The 18,018-nt window shown below is 31.1% G+C and overlaps 1 protein-coding gene and 1 pseudogene across 1 annotated transcript; both read left to right on the top strand.

The window, feature by feature from the left end:
- The first annotated feature begins 2,576 nt into the window (after window positions 1-2,576).
- On the top strand, window positions 2,577-4,812 carry LOC148627817 (heavy metal-binding protein HIP-like). Its single transcript, XM_088579505.1, has 2 exons — window positions 2,577-2,819; window positions 4,319-4,812. The coding sequence occupies exons 1-2, from the start codon at window positions 2,582-2,584 to the stop codon at window positions 4,741-4,743; spliced, it is 663 nt and encodes a 220-aa protein (XP_088435631.1). The 5' UTR covers window positions 2,577-2,581; the 3' UTR covers window positions 4,744-4,812.
- Window positions 4,813-13,350: 8,538 nt separating this feature from the next.
- On the top strand, window positions 13,351-14,606 carry LOC148627816 (uncharacterized; annotated as a pseudogene).
- The last annotated feature ends 3,412 nt before the right edge of the window (window positions 14,607-18,018 follow it).

The following is an 18,018-nucleotide window of genomic DNA, read 5'->3' as shown; positions in this document are numbered from 1 at the left end:
TCATCTATATTTCATCGATGTTGGTTAATTGGAATACAAGGATCAGTAAACTGGGATATATTAATTGTAAATCAAATATGCATAATAAATTAAGAAGACTAGTATTACATGTACATGTATAATGTATGTGTATATATTTTTGTTCGGTCATTTTTAAAAAAATTTCAATAACAATGTAATTATATATAGCCTCTATTGTCTTATAGTGCTAAATTATCGGAATTTCAAATCCATAGTCTATTCATTTTTTATTCTGTATTTGATATTTATGGAAATAATTTCTATTTTTTTTTTTTTTTTGCTAATAGTATATTTTTTTCCATTGATTTATCGTTACCTTCATTATGTTCATTAACATATACATATATTCTTGTTCGGTCATTTTTTAAAAAATTTAAATAACAATGTAGTTATATATAGCCTCTATTGTTCTATAGTGCTAAATTATCAGAATTTCAAATCCATGGTCTATTCATTTTGTATTCTGTATTTGATATTTATGGAAAAAAATTCTATTTTTTTTGCTAATAATATAATTTTTTCCATTGATTTATCGTTACCTTCATTATGTTCATTAACATATACATATTTTGATCATGAAAATGCGGAAAGTGCACACAAAATTATTGATGCCATGTCCTCTCTAGGGGGTCATATCAATCAGTATCTCTACCTTAGTAAATTGGTTTCATAATATTTTCAACTTAAGCATGATATATCTTGCAATAATATTTTCAAAATGATTCTCCTATATGTAATTTAAAATAGTTTAGAAACATTTTCCAAATACGTTTTAAAACGTTTTTAAAAACATGATATGTTAAAATATTTTTCTTACATTTATACAACTATTTATTGAACATTTCAGAAAACTTTATCAAAACCATATATGGAAATGTATTTAACCTGTTTTGAAGGAATGTAATGAAAACATTTTCAGAAAATATTTTTTCGTAATATATAAGAAACATTTTTATAACATATCCGAATAATGTTTTCAAATAGATCCAAAAACATTACAGTGACATGTTATTTAAATATTTCAAAAACATTTCAATAAACAGTAATGAAAGAGTAATCAAGGTAACCAAGGTTATAGCGGTAATAAAAATAAATGTAATCCAGGGACAAAGACCAGAAATGGAAATTAGACATATACAACAAAGAACATAAAGTAACTAAAATCATACATACAAAGTGACAAAAGTAAACTCAGACTCCACTAAGAATTGGGAGTTTGGAACAGGTGCACCGGTAGGGTAAGCGTCCTCTGCTTTTCTAGAAATGAAAACCTATTTTCAAACTTAAACCGTAAAATGTCTCAAAAACGTTATTAAAACATTTTGAAAAAAATCAAAATGTTTTAAAAGAGCAATCAAGGGAACCAAGGTTAAAAACGTTTTTAAAATGTTCTGCTGAAAATGTTTTAGCAAACTACCAATAAACTCTAACAAAAAATGTTTCGAAAAAGGTTCGTGCTACCTGGGTATATCTCAACCATCATCAATCATTTTTAGATGTAATTATAGATAAGAATGATATTTACGAATGAAATATAAGATATTTTGGATATTCATTTGTTTAATTCTTAGGGAATATTGACATTATTCCTTAAGAACTGAAACTTTAGGAAATATTTGCTTGGATATTTGAGGTTTTGATTTAATGCAATGTTATTCATAAACCTGAATTGACAGTTATTTTTAAGGATGACAGTTCCGTAGCACCTTTTACAATAAATTGAACCTCTGAATTCACAAAATGAATTTAGAAAGCTGTTTTGAAAATATATATAACTATTCCTAACCAATTTTTCCGACATAAAATATATAAAGTTTGTATAAGGTCTACATATTTTGTTTACTCTCGGGTTGTCTCTCCTTGTACTTAAGAAATCTCAATTTCAATTCAGAAGCCGTTAAAGACCATTTAAATTCATGTCAAGTTGTAAAAAAGTGAGAAATCTATTTTTAATCTATCAATACTTACAAGGAAAGGAAATTAAGTTTTTGAGATGTTATTTTATATAAATCGTATCGCAATATAATATACCTCAATATAAAAATGATAACATATTATATGCGCAATTATTTCGCTGTATCTGTGTATAATGTTTGTTTTAGGGACAGCTGTAGCCTGCCTATTGATATTAGGGTTTCCTCGTTGTTCATTGAAGAGCTGACAAATTCATTCCGGTGTGGTTCTTGTCTTTTTCTTTACTATCCTATCTCTCTATAATTTGTATACAAATGCTTTCTGTGATAATCCTTATCGTTAATGTTTTGAATCACTATAGAATGGGGTAACTTAATTTTGTCGATAACATTATGTAGAAAAGGGGATTCAGGGTGGCTTCTTAAGTACTAGTTGTAAATACATAATTGTCAGTGTGATCATTTGCTTATATAAATTCAAAATGTAAAAGCGAAGTGAATTATTTATCTAGTGAAAGATTATGACACTTTTTGATACCCCGAACAATTCTTTTAGCCTTTTTATGTACCCTTTCTTCGAAGTAAAATACAAATTAATCTCCGCCCCTGTGAAATTTAAGAAGCAGCATCCTTTATATATTGTTAAAATGCTGCAGCTCGATATTTTTAATCGAGTTTATTTGGATGTGAGAAGCTTTTCGATTATGATATGTTTAAAGATGCTTTTTGTTTTATTTGTGTTTCTGTTTGTTATTTCTGTTGATGGAAGATCCATTCAAAATGTAACTAATGCAGAGGATTTACAGGATAGAGTGGATAATCTAGAGACATCAATGAGATCTATGGAGACTGTAGTGACAAACATTACCAACGCATTGAAACTAGGTAAAACTTAAAAGTAACATAATTTCTAAACCTTTTTTACCTGAACTACATGTAACTGGAGTTTTGTTTTTTTTTCTTTTCTATATACAGAAAAGTGTAACATTTTGTTTCAGACCGCAGTTATTCATCCATACAGGTAACATTTCCCCACAACAGTGGAGCCAGTCCTTTTATTCTCAACTGAAGTTTGGGGAATATTTTATAAAATAAACAGACTCAAAAGTTTAAGGACAATGTCATCTTTGATATAAAAAAGATTAGAAAATTGAAAAAAATAAACGCAAGGTCTTCTAAGTATCTTAATATAAATAAAATAAATATATATACACCTACTACATTGACAGAGACAATGATATTAGTATAAATATAAATCATCTAATTGTTGCATTATTATAATGTTTTCCCCATATACTCCCAGAGTTAACCTCAATTTTTACGATTTAAGAAAAAGAAGACATGTGTTAATCTACCTTCCTGACCATGTAATTCAATTAAGGGTAATGTTAAATTTTATGTTTAGGTACACTTTAGAACAAAGGCACCAACTTTGGTACAGCAGCTATGGAATATGCAAAACAAAGCTGGTCATCAATAATCATTTCAAGATATCTACAAATGTTGTTTTTACCGCTAGAACATTGGTTCCCTTGATTACTCTTTTACTGCTGTATTTAATTTACTTTTTAAAGACAAAATATCTTTGTCCTCTAGCCATCCTATGGAATTTCTGTTCCAATTTTCCTATAGGCACCCTTTAAGGGTATTAAGTCCAATCTCCATTTTGAAGGAAAAATAATCAAAAAAAAAAAAAAACTCGTTTAACCACCTTTCATTTTGAAATGCCTGTACCAAGTCAGATCCATTAAAGTGTTTTTCCAACTTTCCGGTTTTTGCCCTAATATTTCCATTTGTTAAACAGACTTCCCTTTTAGACTATTTCTGATGTGACCGCCAATTTACCGATTATGACGCAATAGCATGATACTTAATCACCACTGGTTTATTCACGCCGAACTGGAAGAGGGAGTTTAGGCGCGCTGTAAAACCTAGATTTAACACATCATTTCGTTTGAAATGCTTGTTCCAAGTCAGGACCACTGCAGTACAGTTTTGACGCTCAGGATATACAATCTGATACCTATGAGGATCTTTTGTAATGTAACATTATAATTATATAGAGCTGTCTCTCTTTGAGTTATTTATGTCTCACTTTCCCTCCATTAATGCCCTTGTGGTGTACTGAAATACTGTAAACGTACTAATATTCGATGTTTTTGCAGTGGACAAAAAATCACGAAAAATAGTATCTGCCAATTTGATATTTTTGAAACCGCGAATTGATACCAGCCGAGAATATTTTTACTTGACAGAATTCGCGAAAATAGCTTCCGCAAAAATTGATACGTTTCAAGTATTTCTTCGGTTTTGTTTGTGTTTGTTTCATATCGTGTTTTAGACACATAGAACTGCAGACACTTTAATTTTCCTTTATATTTCAGCCACTTATACTAGACCAGTGATGTTTTTTGCTATTATTAAATCGAATGAGTTCAACTTAGAAACAGAGTCAACTGTAGTTTTTGAAACTGTAACCGTTAACGAAGGAGGACAGTACAACAAATACGATGGAGTATTTGTGGCACCACAAGATGGATTCTACCTCTTCTCCTGGACAGTTTCCACAGTAAATACACATCGTGTCATTACAGAGTTGGTAGTTGAGAACGGAGTTATATCATCAACCGGTGAAAAATCAGTTGATTCCGGCGATCTCATGTCAGCATCAATGACAGCTATTTGCCAAATGAAGAAAGGACATCATGCATTTATTAGAACAACTGGTTATAGTGGGCCACATTTTTTCCTTAGCAAAGATGATTATCCTAGATCATCATTTCTTGGCTTGTTAATTCATGCTTTGTAGTGTCCAGTAGTTTTTCGATGTGTAATTTACTTTTTAAAAAATCATGCTTTAATAAATTCAATAGGCTTTTATGCACAATTTGTGTTTATTTTATCAACAAGAATAAATTAACTAAAACGCATTCTCTGCAAAATTCATCTTGGCATTCTTATCAAGCATTATGTTCCTTGATTTCACGACCAATTGCTTTTATTTGATTCCGGTTTGCGCCAATAAAAGTATTTTTTTAGAATCATAACAAAAAGTCGAAGTAGTTTTTGAATTCGTACAACCGAAAAAAGATGCCTACTTTTGCTGTTGTTTATATAACATATATTTTCATGAATCGTTCATTTGAATATCTTACATCAGATTTTGAAAAAAAAAATGTTAACCTTAAGCTTTATACTGTACGCATCTTTATTTCTTAAAAAGACCGGTTATGCAGATTACTTTGATTAACGTCTTCAACTTAAAGCGTTCGATTAGCAAATGCCTTGGAAAAGTGTAGAAAATAAAACATCACTGATACCTCTGCCAATACATTGACGTAATAAAAATCAAAACCAGATTTGTTATAGTGAACAGAGCGATAAGAACAAGGCAACTGTTTGAAATTTCGGATATCTACGTTTGTTGTTGATTAACTAAACGTCTTTGTAGTTTGTTTAATTTTTTCATTGGGAGATATTCTAAAAGTTCTTGTATTCATATTGATTTGCCAAAGTTCTTTTTTCTGGGTCGAGTGTAACCAGGTTTTGATGCATCCTTTTAATTTCTGCGAAAAAAACTCATGCATTGATTAAGTTCTTATCTGAGCATATATTTTTATTAAGTCACTGTACTGATTTTTTTTTTTACATTAAAGTGTTTTTAATTTTGATTGCTCTAAACTCGTACTTAGAATCAAACTCTAAAAAAACTCGTAAATTGTTAAATTTTAGTAACATTTGCTAACAGCAAACCACAAGCACAATCAATTGTATAAAAAATGTAGTACAACTGACAAGAAAAAAAAACAAAAAAAAAAACACTCATATACATGAAAATAATTACATGATAAGAAATGAATAAGTCAAATCTGAATACAACTTCATATTTGAGTCATGCATACTTAATGAGAAGGGAACTTTTGTATAAAAAAAAAACAGACGGATTTCAATTTTTTTTCTCTTTTCTGTGATATCGAAATAATTTTTTTTTTGATAAATCCAAAAATTATTTCTATTTTTATTTTTTGCTTGCAATCCTGTAATAGTTTTATTATATTTTCGACCATTTTATTATTGCTCTTAATTTTTGGTTTATTTTAACTGTTAACTTTGTTTTTAAATTACAGGTCAGTTTTTACATCATTAACTTTTCGAAATTTTTCAATTATCAGATTAATTTTTTATTTCATCATCAACTTTTTTTAATGGAAGCGATAGATTAGATTTGTTTGTCTCTTCCTTTAATTTGATTTTCATTTTTATATGTGATTTGCTATATATTTTGTATGCATGTGCTGTATTTTTTGTAAAGCGCTTAGAGTAATTATTATTATATAATGCTCTCTATAAATGTTGTAATAATAATAATAAAAAAATAATTATAATAATTTTTAGATCAGATGTATATAGCATTAGCTTAACAAGTAAAATATGATATAAGACAGTTTTAATGAACATCAAATCTAACACTATCATTGATCACCGACCGTTGCGAAGACCTAAACCAGCAATAAGAGTCGAATAGTACTTTCACACTTTTACTATGCGGACGAGCAGAAAGCAAAATATTCATATTAACCCAACAAATTAAGGTTCACTTTTAGCGACTACCGTACATAACATGAGAAACTTGAGTTTATACTGAAGTTGAAGACAATTGTCAACTCCGTATATAGCACAATTATAAACACCTCACCATTTCTCCAAATTCTACCCGAATCTTATACAGACTGGTAAATCATTAACATAATGGTTTTCAAAGTATATGTAGTTTAACACTTCTCGTAAATGGTTGTGAAATGAGATTTAAATCAAGTATGTGAAATAAATTCCCTTTTTTATTCCTTTATAACATAGAAAACGCCTAATCTGAACTGTCATTTTTTTTATTTGCATTTATTTCGTTAATTTGTTTGTTTGTTTGTTGGAGTTTAACGTCCGAGCAGCAATATTTCAGCTATATTCAGACGATGAACATGAAAAGGATGATAAAATGAACATGAAATGATGATGAAATGAAAAAGGGATGGGACACAAGGACAATGGGGTCGACAAATTTTTATTGCCGCTGGAAATAGGGAGAGGTGGGTAGGGTCGGGCAATTTAGCCTCCTGCAGCGGAGCGCTATGGTTCCTACTCCGAGAGAATACCACAGTAGGGTTCTTTAACGTGCGAGGAACGTGGCATCTTTCCCAACACGGTGCACCACTATGATTTGCAGTCAGGTTTTCCGTATTATAGCCTGACAACCCCAGCATGTAACACGCCAGGGGTACCCCTTTCCACCTCCTGGGGCCCACATCCCAGTTGCTCTGTGGGCAGAGCGCCCTAGCCCCCGGCTAGGTTTCTGAGCACTATTTAGTCGCCTTTTACGACAAGCTTGGTGCTGCTGCAGGCCTATTCTTTTGACACCCGGACCTGCACGGGGCTTTATTTCGTTAAACTTCAGTATGTAATTTGTGGAGTAGAATATTTGAGATCTTCATTTTGCTTTTTTTTCTAGCATCTATATTTCTGTAAGTTACTTATGACGGATCATTTTCTTTTTCATGAAAGTGATTTACATCCTTGTGTTTTAGCGATGCATCCATAAAAAAGTAAAAATAAAACATTGATTAGTATTTGTCTAGAAAGTTTTTTTTATAATACACTCCACAACTGTTTCAGGTGTAGATAAGTAGTTCTTTAGGCAAAAGACAACGTCTCTTACAGCTCAAATTTGATTTTTTATTCATATGTTCGCCAAAATTAGTTCATTAAGTATCTTATTTCGAAAAACAAACTGGTTACCAATAATATCTAACTCTAAAGTTGTGAGAATGTATATTTTGATAGATTTGTTGAATTAAAGATTGCAATGTTCACTCTGTGTGAATTAATAAGTAATGCAAGATGTAAAACTAATAGGTAAATAATATTGATGGCCCATATATGGCTTTGCTGAAAATGATAAGAAAACATATAGGAAAGGCAAACACCTTAAAAACCAAGCAAGCACATAACAATAAACATATAATATTTTTGATGTATAAGTTTTAGTGAATGTAGTACTTGTTATTAATTCAACACCACTGTTTCATGTGTTTAATAAGATATAGTCCGCATTGCATATTAAATTTTAACAGTGCTTTCATTCATACAAAGGACTTTTTTCTATATACCTGGAAAAATTGCAACATTCGACGTTTTAGCAATTAACAAATTTACAGAAAGGCAATCTCTGTGTAATGGACCTTTCACATGTCTATGCTTTGTATATGTACCTTTATGCTCTCGATGAAAGCAGACGGTTTGGCTACATTTATTTCTTTCAACAAACACAGCTTAAAACATTGTGGTGGCTAACACGAGGAATAAGCAGTCTGAAGGACAGTCCTTTATCTCCAATACAAATACTTTTCAATCGAACATCATTTAACAGTTGTGTGACGAACACATTTTATCATGTTTAGAACAGAATAAAGACTAACCAGCATACATACAGCATGAAAAATGCTACGTATTTTATTTCGTTAAAGTCTACATGTGAAAACTGTACACGTTTATATGTTGACTTTATAAAGCAGGCGATAAACAACAGGTAGATAATAATAAGTTGTATTCTATCATTTGGGATTTAAACTTGCATATATATTCAAAATAAAATCCTATTTTTCACATATAGTTTTGTGTTTCGATACTCTTTTCTAGGTAAATACATTGTCGTTGTATATATATGTCTTGTATTTATTACATAGCATTTCATACACTTAATATTTCAGTCAAACACTAAGCGATTGATGTTCTTTGGTCCAATTAAGTCGAAAAGCTTCAACATGGATAAAGAGTCAACTATAGTCAGATAGGATGGAGTATTTGTGGCACCACACGTTGGTTTCTATCTATTCTCCAGGACAGCTTCATTGGCAAATGCACTTCATGTCATATAACAGAGTTGAGAATAGAGTTGTATCATCAACTGGTGAAAAATCAGTTGATTCTTTCGATTTCATGTCTGCATCAATGTCTGCTTTTTCCGAATGAAAAAAGGAAACCATGTATTTATATGAACAACTGGTTATATTTGTTTGTTTGTTAGGGTTTAACGTCCGAGCAGCAATATTTCAGCTATATTCAGAGAATGAACATGAAATGGATGATAAAATGAACATGAAATGAAGAAAAAGGATGGGTCACAAGGATAATAGGGTCGACAAATTTTGATTGCTACTGGAAAAAGGGGGATCGGTAATGTCGGGCAATTTAGCCTCCTGTGGCGGAGCACAAAGGTTCCTACTCCTATCGAATACCACAGCAGGGTTCTTTAACGTGCGAGGAACGTGGCATCTTTCCCAACACGGTGCACCACTATGGTTTGCGGTCAGGTTTTCCGTATTATAGCCTGACAACCCCAGCATGTAACACGCCAGCGGTACCCCATTCCACCACCTGGGGCCCACATCCCAGTTGCTCTGTGGGCAGAGCGCCTAGCCCCCGGCTAGGTTTCTGAGCACTATTTAGTCGCCTTATACGACAAGCTTAGCGCTGCTGCAGGCCTATTCTTTAGACACCCGGACCTGCACGGGGCAACTACTGGTTATAATGATCCACATTACTTCTACAGCAAAAAATGATCATCATTCCTTGGCTTACTTGCTCATGCTACATTGTGTTCAGTATTTCTGCCAATAAAGAACTTATAAAATATTAAGATATTATTATTTGAATGCTGTATCACTTAAAGTGTGTTTTTCAGTTTAGTCTATATTAGTGTCCAGTGATATTATTTTCATTATTTTTTCGTTTTTTCGTTGGATTTATTTATTCACTAATTTAAGTTATTTATTCAATAATGGTGTGCAATTAAGATGATTGACCTCATACTAGTCTCCAGTCCTGATATTTCGTGAAAGCTTTAAAAGATAAAGGTACACCACTGAAATGACTTTTTCACAGACCTTAAGTGAAAACGACTCACAAAATGTAACCTCTTGAACGTGTCAAAATAAATTTCTTTAAATATTCTCTGTTAAACAAAGAGGGTTGCAGGTGGTTTTTTCATTTCAAACATTGAATTCATATGTTACAAAAATCAAAGTAGTTCGTAAAAAAAGTACCTTGACACAGTAGGAATTCATGTTTGGAAATTGTTCATGTTCAATATCTTTTCATATAAATATATAAAAAAAAATATCAAGTATTTTTCGCTAATTGTGACAAACTTACAAGCGCCAGGTTTAATTACGTCTGAAAACATTTTGTTACTAAGACACCGAAGACACTGTATTTATTTTCTTTTTTATTTCACGAAATTATGTTTTTCTAAGTCGAACTTGATAATATTTTCAATATACCCGTATCATATAAGATCTAAAGTTTATGAATGGACAAATTCAAACATGAGTAAATATGTTTGTTAGTACAGAATTTTAAACTAACAACGTATACAAATTAATTTGCTTTAAGGTAGTAGACCTGGGGGTAAGGGAGGTAATACAAATTGAAAGGATTTTAGTCACTAGAGCGTTTGAATGACTCCTAAAATGACTCTATCCAGAATTGAACTATGTTTAGCATATAAGTTTGTCCCTCCGTGTAGAAGTATGAATATTTGTGTGACATTAATTTGCAACAGTACTCAAGCTGTGCCTGGCAATGGTCTTTCATCAATATAAATCATCATAATTTGATATTTGATAATCATATTGAATGTTAACATGATTTTAGCCATAATGATTATTAAAAAAATATTTCAATGCTTTACCCTACAATCAACAAAATATGTAAGAAAAAACTACACGGTGAATTTTTCTGAAAATTTCTTTATTGATTTGCATATGAGTAGTCAATATGATATCAGTTTTGTTCGAAAATTGAATTATTTTTTTTTCAAAATAGAGGTTTTTATACCAACAAATAGCTGAAATTTACACCCTTTTTGTTATTTTGGTAAATTAAAAGCCTAGTATCTCTTCTACAAACTGGACAGAATAAAATGTCATGTTAAATCCGATATATCAATGCTTTTAAAGTGAATTCTAAATTCTAAAATACCAGATAAGGTTCAGCTTTGTCCAATGAACTTGGGTCGAAATACAACATTTTTCAATACTATACATAGCTGTTTCATATGTGGACAAGTAGATTTTGAAACAATTTTAAATACAATGTACATTTTAAAATTAAAGTCACTAAATCTACTTTTCGTGTCTTGAAAAGCTTGAAAATCTGATAGTCCGTCTATAAGAAATACGGTAATTATTTCCGTTACGTAATAAAACACCCAGAGCTGAAATTTACACCCTTTTTGTTATTTTGGTGAATTAAAAGCCTAGTATCTCTTCTACAAAATGGATAGAATAAAATGTCATGTTAAATCTGATATATCAATGCTTTTAAAGTGAATTTGCCTTTATTTTCAGTTATATATTTAAATATTTTGTCAAAATGACCAAAAAATACCAGATAAGCTTCAGCTTGTCCAATGATTCAGATTTCTAAAAAAAAAGCAATATTTTAGTCTTCATTGTTCAAAAAAAGGAAATTGTAGCATGGGAAAATTTTGGGGGTACCCCAGGTCAACTACCTTAAAGTTCGGTTCGTCTACGCTGATGGTAAAAGCAATGGAAAAAGAAAATATAGTACATCTAACAAAAACTACTGATACATTTCAATACATGGATATACTACTTACACAATAATTTTATTCAGGTATTCTATATTTGAGTTAGGCAAAATTAATGAAAAAAAGGTGATATTTAAAAACAAAACTACATTTTTCATTTGCCAGAGCTACATATTCGACTATATAAGATTTTCCGTGTGTAATCATAAAAGATTTTGGAAAATATGAAAAAAAAAAACACAAGAACTTGAGTCGAAATACAAGAGTTTGCAATACTATACATAGCTGTTTCATATGTGGACAAGTAGATTTTGAAACAATTTTAAATACAATGTACATTTTAAAATTAAATCACTAAATCTACTTTTCGTAATAAAACACCCTTTGCTAAAATAAACTTCTGAATAGCTACAATTTCCAAAGTATTAAATATCTGCAAAAGATATTACTCTTAGGGTTCAGGTTACGTTAAACAGTTTGTCTTCAGTAAATGTTCAAAGTAAAAACCCGTAGTGAACTTTCCGACTAATGAACTTTGATAACAAATTGTAAGGTCACGAACGAATATTTTGTCGTTCCTTTTTATCCTACTTGTTAACAGGAAGCACATTCGTTCTCCGAACATCTGAAATTCTCGAATCCACAGTCTTACATCATCAAAACCTTAAAACTATGTTAAATTTAAAAGTAACATAATTACTAAACCGTTCTGAATGAAGAGAGATTTGTGTTACATACAGAAAAATCTTAAAAAAAAAGTATATTTTTTTTGGAAAATTTGCCTGAAATGCTTAACACTTTAAATACCCTGTTTTTTTATGACTTCAAAAAAAAAAACACACACACACACAAAACAAAACGGAACGGCTTCAATTCCCACATATAAATTTTTTGCAACAGATGCATCTACCCATAAAAAAATAGAATACTTTGAAGATTTTGTCTATATACAAATTTGAAGTCACCTGTAATCACGAATATTCTTTTAGATTCAAAAAAGGCACTTAAGCATTACATGCCACCAAGTTAAACCCTAATCAGCAAACAAAAATGAAAAATTAAACTATCTCTGGTTCTGGTAATCAAATGGTTCACACATAAGAATTCAAACTAGACAAAATTCCTGAAATTGCACACAAAACAAATTTTATCGAAGATGTCTTGTAAAATTTCATGACGTTCCTGAATTAATAAAGTGGAAAAATGGAAATTATTTAGGTATTTTTGACGATACAATTTTGTAAAAGAGTAATCAAGGGAATCAATGTTCTAGCGGAAATCCAAATAACGCAATCAAGGGACAAAGACCAGACATGGAAAACATACACACGGAATAAAGAACTTGAAATAACTAAAATTAATACGCACAAAGAAAATGAGCAACTCGGACTCCACTAAAGGAGGATTCACTGTGGATGCTTTAAAATTAGTTATCAATAAACTAACGTAATCTTGGAATACGTACATGAGTTCAAAGTGTAAAGCCGAACTGAAATGCCTGACTAGTGATTTTTTTTTTAATAAAACATGATAATTTCACTAAAGGATGTTTTGTCATTGCTTTCTTTCCTGCTCGTTAGTAAGAACATATTTATTCTCCGCCCCTCTGAAATTCAAGAAGCCACAGCCTTGCCTCACTGTTAAAAAGCTGTTCCTTTTCATATCGGGTTTATTTTGATCAGGAAATCATTTCGATCGTGTGCTTTTTGTTTTATTTTTGTTTTTGTTTGTTATTGCTGTTGATGGAAGATCCATTCATAATGTTACTAGTGTTGAGAATTACAGGCCAAAGTGGATAATCTAGAGACATTAATGGAATCTATGGAGAATACATTGACAAACATTTCTAACACCCTAAAACAAGGTAAATATAAGTAATAGAATTACTAAGCCCTCCTCTGTATGAGGTACATGTACCTAGAATATTTTTGTTTAACAGACCCCAGTCACTCAATATGAATCAGTAAGAATCAGACAAAACGGAAAAAAAATCTGAAACATGCATGTCGAAAACCTATGAACTGAAAAAGAGAATGTTAGAAAAATGAGGTTTTTGACAGAATTATCTGTCCTTGAAATGATCATTTTCAGTGCATTTCAATGAAATTATGACCCAATTTACAAAAGAAATAGGGAAATTCTTGCGTTTTTTCCTTTATTCTGATGGTACAAATTCGAAATGGTACGGTTTTTATAAACCATGTTTCACTCACTACCTGATTCTTACAGAGACTTACACTTAATATTTAGCACTTTTGTCTCCATTTTTCTTCGCAAATGTATAATTTATGAAGACCTTGTGAAACACAGTCACAACTTTTTAATCCAAAATAAATATATGACATTTACGACTTTATGTAAATTTTGCCCTTTTTGCTTTGATTCAGTTGCAAATTTTCACATTGAGCTTCTAAGAGTGTTTTACAAAGCGACTCTTTACCGGGAAAGTTTAAGGGAACCTTTTTTACATCTCTTTTCTTCTTATGTTAAATTGTCTCGTCTATATCATGATGAAGAAGTGCACCACATAATATCAAATACACTTTTATTTTATTTCAGTCACTCACGCTAGACCAGTTATGTTCTTTGCTATTATTAATTTGGGACAGTTCACCTTGGATAAAGATTCAATCGCAGTTTTTGAAAGTGTCACCATCAACGAATGAGGACATTACAACAAATACGATGGAGTATTCGTGGCGCCACGAGATGGTTTCTATTTATTCTCCTGGACCGTTTAATCAGTTGCCGCTAACCGTGTTATAACAGAGTTGGTGGTTGAAACCATATCATCAACTGGGGAAAAATCAGTCGATTCTGGCGACTTCATGTCAGCATCAATGACATCTACTTGCCAAATGAAGAAAGGAAATCATGCATTTATTAGAACAACTGGTTATGGTGGTCCACATTTCTTCCATAGTAAACATGATGGGCTTGCTACTTCATGCTACATAGTGTCCAATATTTTTGGCGATATGGAATTTACAATTAGAAATACCATAATAAAAATATTCAACATTCATATGATTCTTCAAAGTGCCATTATTGTTCCGTTGATTTCATGACCAAATGATTTTTATTTGAGTCTGGTCACGACGATGATAAAAACTATATTAATAATCGTGTGATGAATTTATTCAATGTTGTGAGGATATATATATATATATATATATCAATTAACCTACACTTGAAGTATGATTTATAGAGGGTTTGGCCTATATTTCCACTCCTGTTATTAAATGAAAGCTTAGGCCTCATCACTGTAATGACTTACTTCCTTTTTAGGCCGAGTCATTGATTGAACCCAAAAGTCAAAAATATCAAATTAACGATTTTTAACTTCATGGGTGTATTAGAAATAACTTCAAATATGAGCGTTTGAATAGTTTCTGGAAAACACTATTAGAGATGCACTTGATCTGGACTTGATAATACTTTCAATGTACCCCTCTAATATCAGTTTTCAAGTTTGTGAATAGACGAAACTTGTGTTAATAAATATGTTGGTGAAATGTGATTATTTTTATTTCATAGCGTACTGCTTTTAACGTATGGCTAATATTATAAATAAAAAAAAGAAAATATATTACCACTGTCAAAAACTTCAACTATATACATTTCAATTCATGTATATTTCAACTACATGACAACCATATCAAAATACATCTTCATATATTTAAGTCTGACAAAATCAATGAAAACAGTTAGAATTGAAAACAAAACAGCATGTTTCATTTATTGGGGGCATACATTGGACGAGGTTTGTTTTACATTACAACTAGTACGATGTATAAATAAAGGTGATATTAGTGAATGTATCATATAAGACATGTATGATATAAATGAAATTTAATACTATTATTAATATTCAACTCTGTATAGATCACAATTGTCAAAACAGCATCCCTCTGAACGCAAAAGTAACTTCCCGATTATTAAACCGATTGGTCAGTAATTGTTATAAGCATTGCATGATTGTTTTCACAGTATTTATAGTTTAACACTTCTATTTATTGTTTATGAAATGAGACTTCATCAGATTTGCACAGAAATAAAGATATAATTGTCATATGTTAAAAGATTTTAAAAAAAGTTTTATAACAGCATTTCATTGAAATCATCCATTCAATAAACATATACGGTATCGCTTTATCTGATGTCTCAGAAATTGAATGTAATTAGTGATTCATAGCAGTTTATTCTTAATTAGATCCTTTCATTTCAGTTTCCGCTAAACAGATGACGTGTTATCGTTAAACAATCGTAGTTTCTAATTTATTGAAAATTAAACTTCAAATAAACACGTCTCTAGTGGTCACTGCCCAATCCTCGATAATTAAATATCTGCACAATTTCTTTTAAATACACGGCGCGAAAACCGATTTACCGTTCAAAAAATTCTACATCCGCACATAAATTTATATATTTTCTGTGTTATTTCATATGTCATTTTAATAAATGATATTAACGGAGACTGCTTTCCTCAATCATTGCCATTACAAAAAAACCTTGTGGAGTAGTGTGTTTTGTCGTAGCTTAAAAGAAATGTGATCTTATCTCCTGGAACTTAGTAAAATTTATATTATTTTCCTTTATGTATCGACAAAGTGATAAAAGTTGATGAACCCTGTCTTTGTTCACATTACATACTCTTCAATCAAATTAAACAAAATTTAATTCATTGTGTTTTATTCGAATTAAAAATAAATGCTGTTACATAATGATTTGACACTGTCGTCCATAGACACTTACTTTCATGTATTATAGGTATTAGTTGGTTGTAAAGTTTTCAAAGTCAATAGGAAGGTTGGCTTTGATTGTGGGAGATACTTGTACGTCTCAATCGTTAGTAAATTAAGAACCAAAAGCAAGCATTTCATAGAATTGAACTATATACATGATGTAAGAACATTTAACACAATTAAAAGCAAATGAATGTATCTGATATTGCTCTACAATTTTCTATACCACATAAGTTAGATTAGCATAAATGGTAAAGATTTGAACCCTTGAGGAATGATAGGCTAAAAAATCTCGAAACAAGCATTTCCCTGATTTGTGAAAAGTCAAGTACCAGGTACAAGTAAATCGATCTTTTTTGAAATTGTATAACAAGGTGGCATTTTGGGGCTTGTGACTTGATCTGATTAAGAACTAGGGGTAAAAAACAAGCATTTTCCTGAAGTCTCGATAAAGATAATTTGAGTAATATAGAACATAATGATCTCTGAAATTGTCCCACAATGTGCCTTTTCTTCAAAAGGCAGTTTAGACTGATTTGAACCAACTGAGGACCAAAAAGGACCCATTGACTTTGGTAAAATTCTCATCCTGTGTCAATGCAATCAAAATTCAAAGTTGTATCAATCTTGAATAGTGTGACCGTACTTGCCCCTTGCTTTTTCAAGGTCATATAGTGTAGTTATCACAGATCATTTGAATAGAAGTTAATTCTGACATAGATTTCTACAGACTTCTTATCATATTAGGGCAGTTTCATATTTTCATTCAATTAAATTGAAGTACAGTCAAACCTCGACAGCTCGAACTCCAAGGGACCATTGAAAAGTGTTCGAGTTATCGGGAGTTCGAGAAATTGAAGTTTGTATATTTCCGGATGTTTTTCGTTGCCGGTCCGAGTTCGACTTTATCGTTAGAAATTGCTTACTTCCACCGAAGTTGTGTTAGTTCGTGGATCTTTTTCATTCGTTTTCGGAGGATTATGTTGATTTGTGGACATTTTGAACTCAATTTAACCATTCAATCCATATCATATTTTTAATTATATATCATGTATTACTTTCAAAATATTTGTAGTAATTGGCATTGAGTGCATGGAGAATTTACAACACAAAACCGTCTTAAATCTCAACACATAACTACAACATACTGACATTGATTGTGGGAACCCATTAAGGGTCCCAACGTTTACACATTTATTTGTTTTAGAACAATATATCATTTTACACTAGTTTTATTATTTATTTTGCCTTCTTTGAAGAGCCAGTGCTGAGGAAATGCACAATAAACTGTTGCGTGAAATAAATTATTGCTTGCAGGAGGTTTCTTTTCATTCATTTTCCTAAAGATTTAAATATGAAAATTGCACCAACATCTATAACAACTATGCAGCTTGCTTTCAGTGTTGTTGTACTTAAAAACTTCTGTACAAAAATGTCTTTATTCAATGTAACTGATAGATAACATATTGTTAGTTTCTGTTAATAAAAAAAATCTTAAAGACCAGATTTAGAGCAACAAACCTACATTAAGCGAAATGGTCAATCATTAACATGACATTGCGAAGTTCAACACATCCATGCAAGTACTCCCTCCGGAAAGAAGCTTTATTATGTACATGTTATATAACTTGTCTTATAATATATAAACCTAAACCTTAATTTCTGAGAAATAGGATTTCAACTCTGAAAAAAAAAACAAATACCTTCCATTTCCTCTAAGAATAACAGAGGAAAT

Source organism: Perna viridis, chromosome 1 (genome assembly GCF_037379345.1).
Source record: "Perna viridis isolate PV_CMFRI_1.1 ecotype Kerala chromosome 1, ASM3737934v1, whole genome shotgun sequence".
NCBI classification, from domain to species: domain Eukaryota; kingdom Metazoa; phylum Mollusca; class Bivalvia; order Mytilida; family Mytilidae; genus Perna; species Perna viridis.
Note: the sequence above shows the minus strand (reverse complement) of the source record. Positions and strands in the feature narration are given on the sequence as shown.

Bases quoted from the DNA above. Each gene is read 5' to 3' on its own strand.
- LOC148627817 (XM_088579505.1), top strand. From the start codon at position 2,582: ATGCTGCAGCTCGATATTTTTAATCGAGTTTATTTGGATGTGAGAAGC. The intron at 2,820-4,318 runs GTAAAACTTAAA...TTTATATTTCAG, and splicing joins TACCAACGCATTGAAACTAG to CCACTTATACTAGACCAGTG.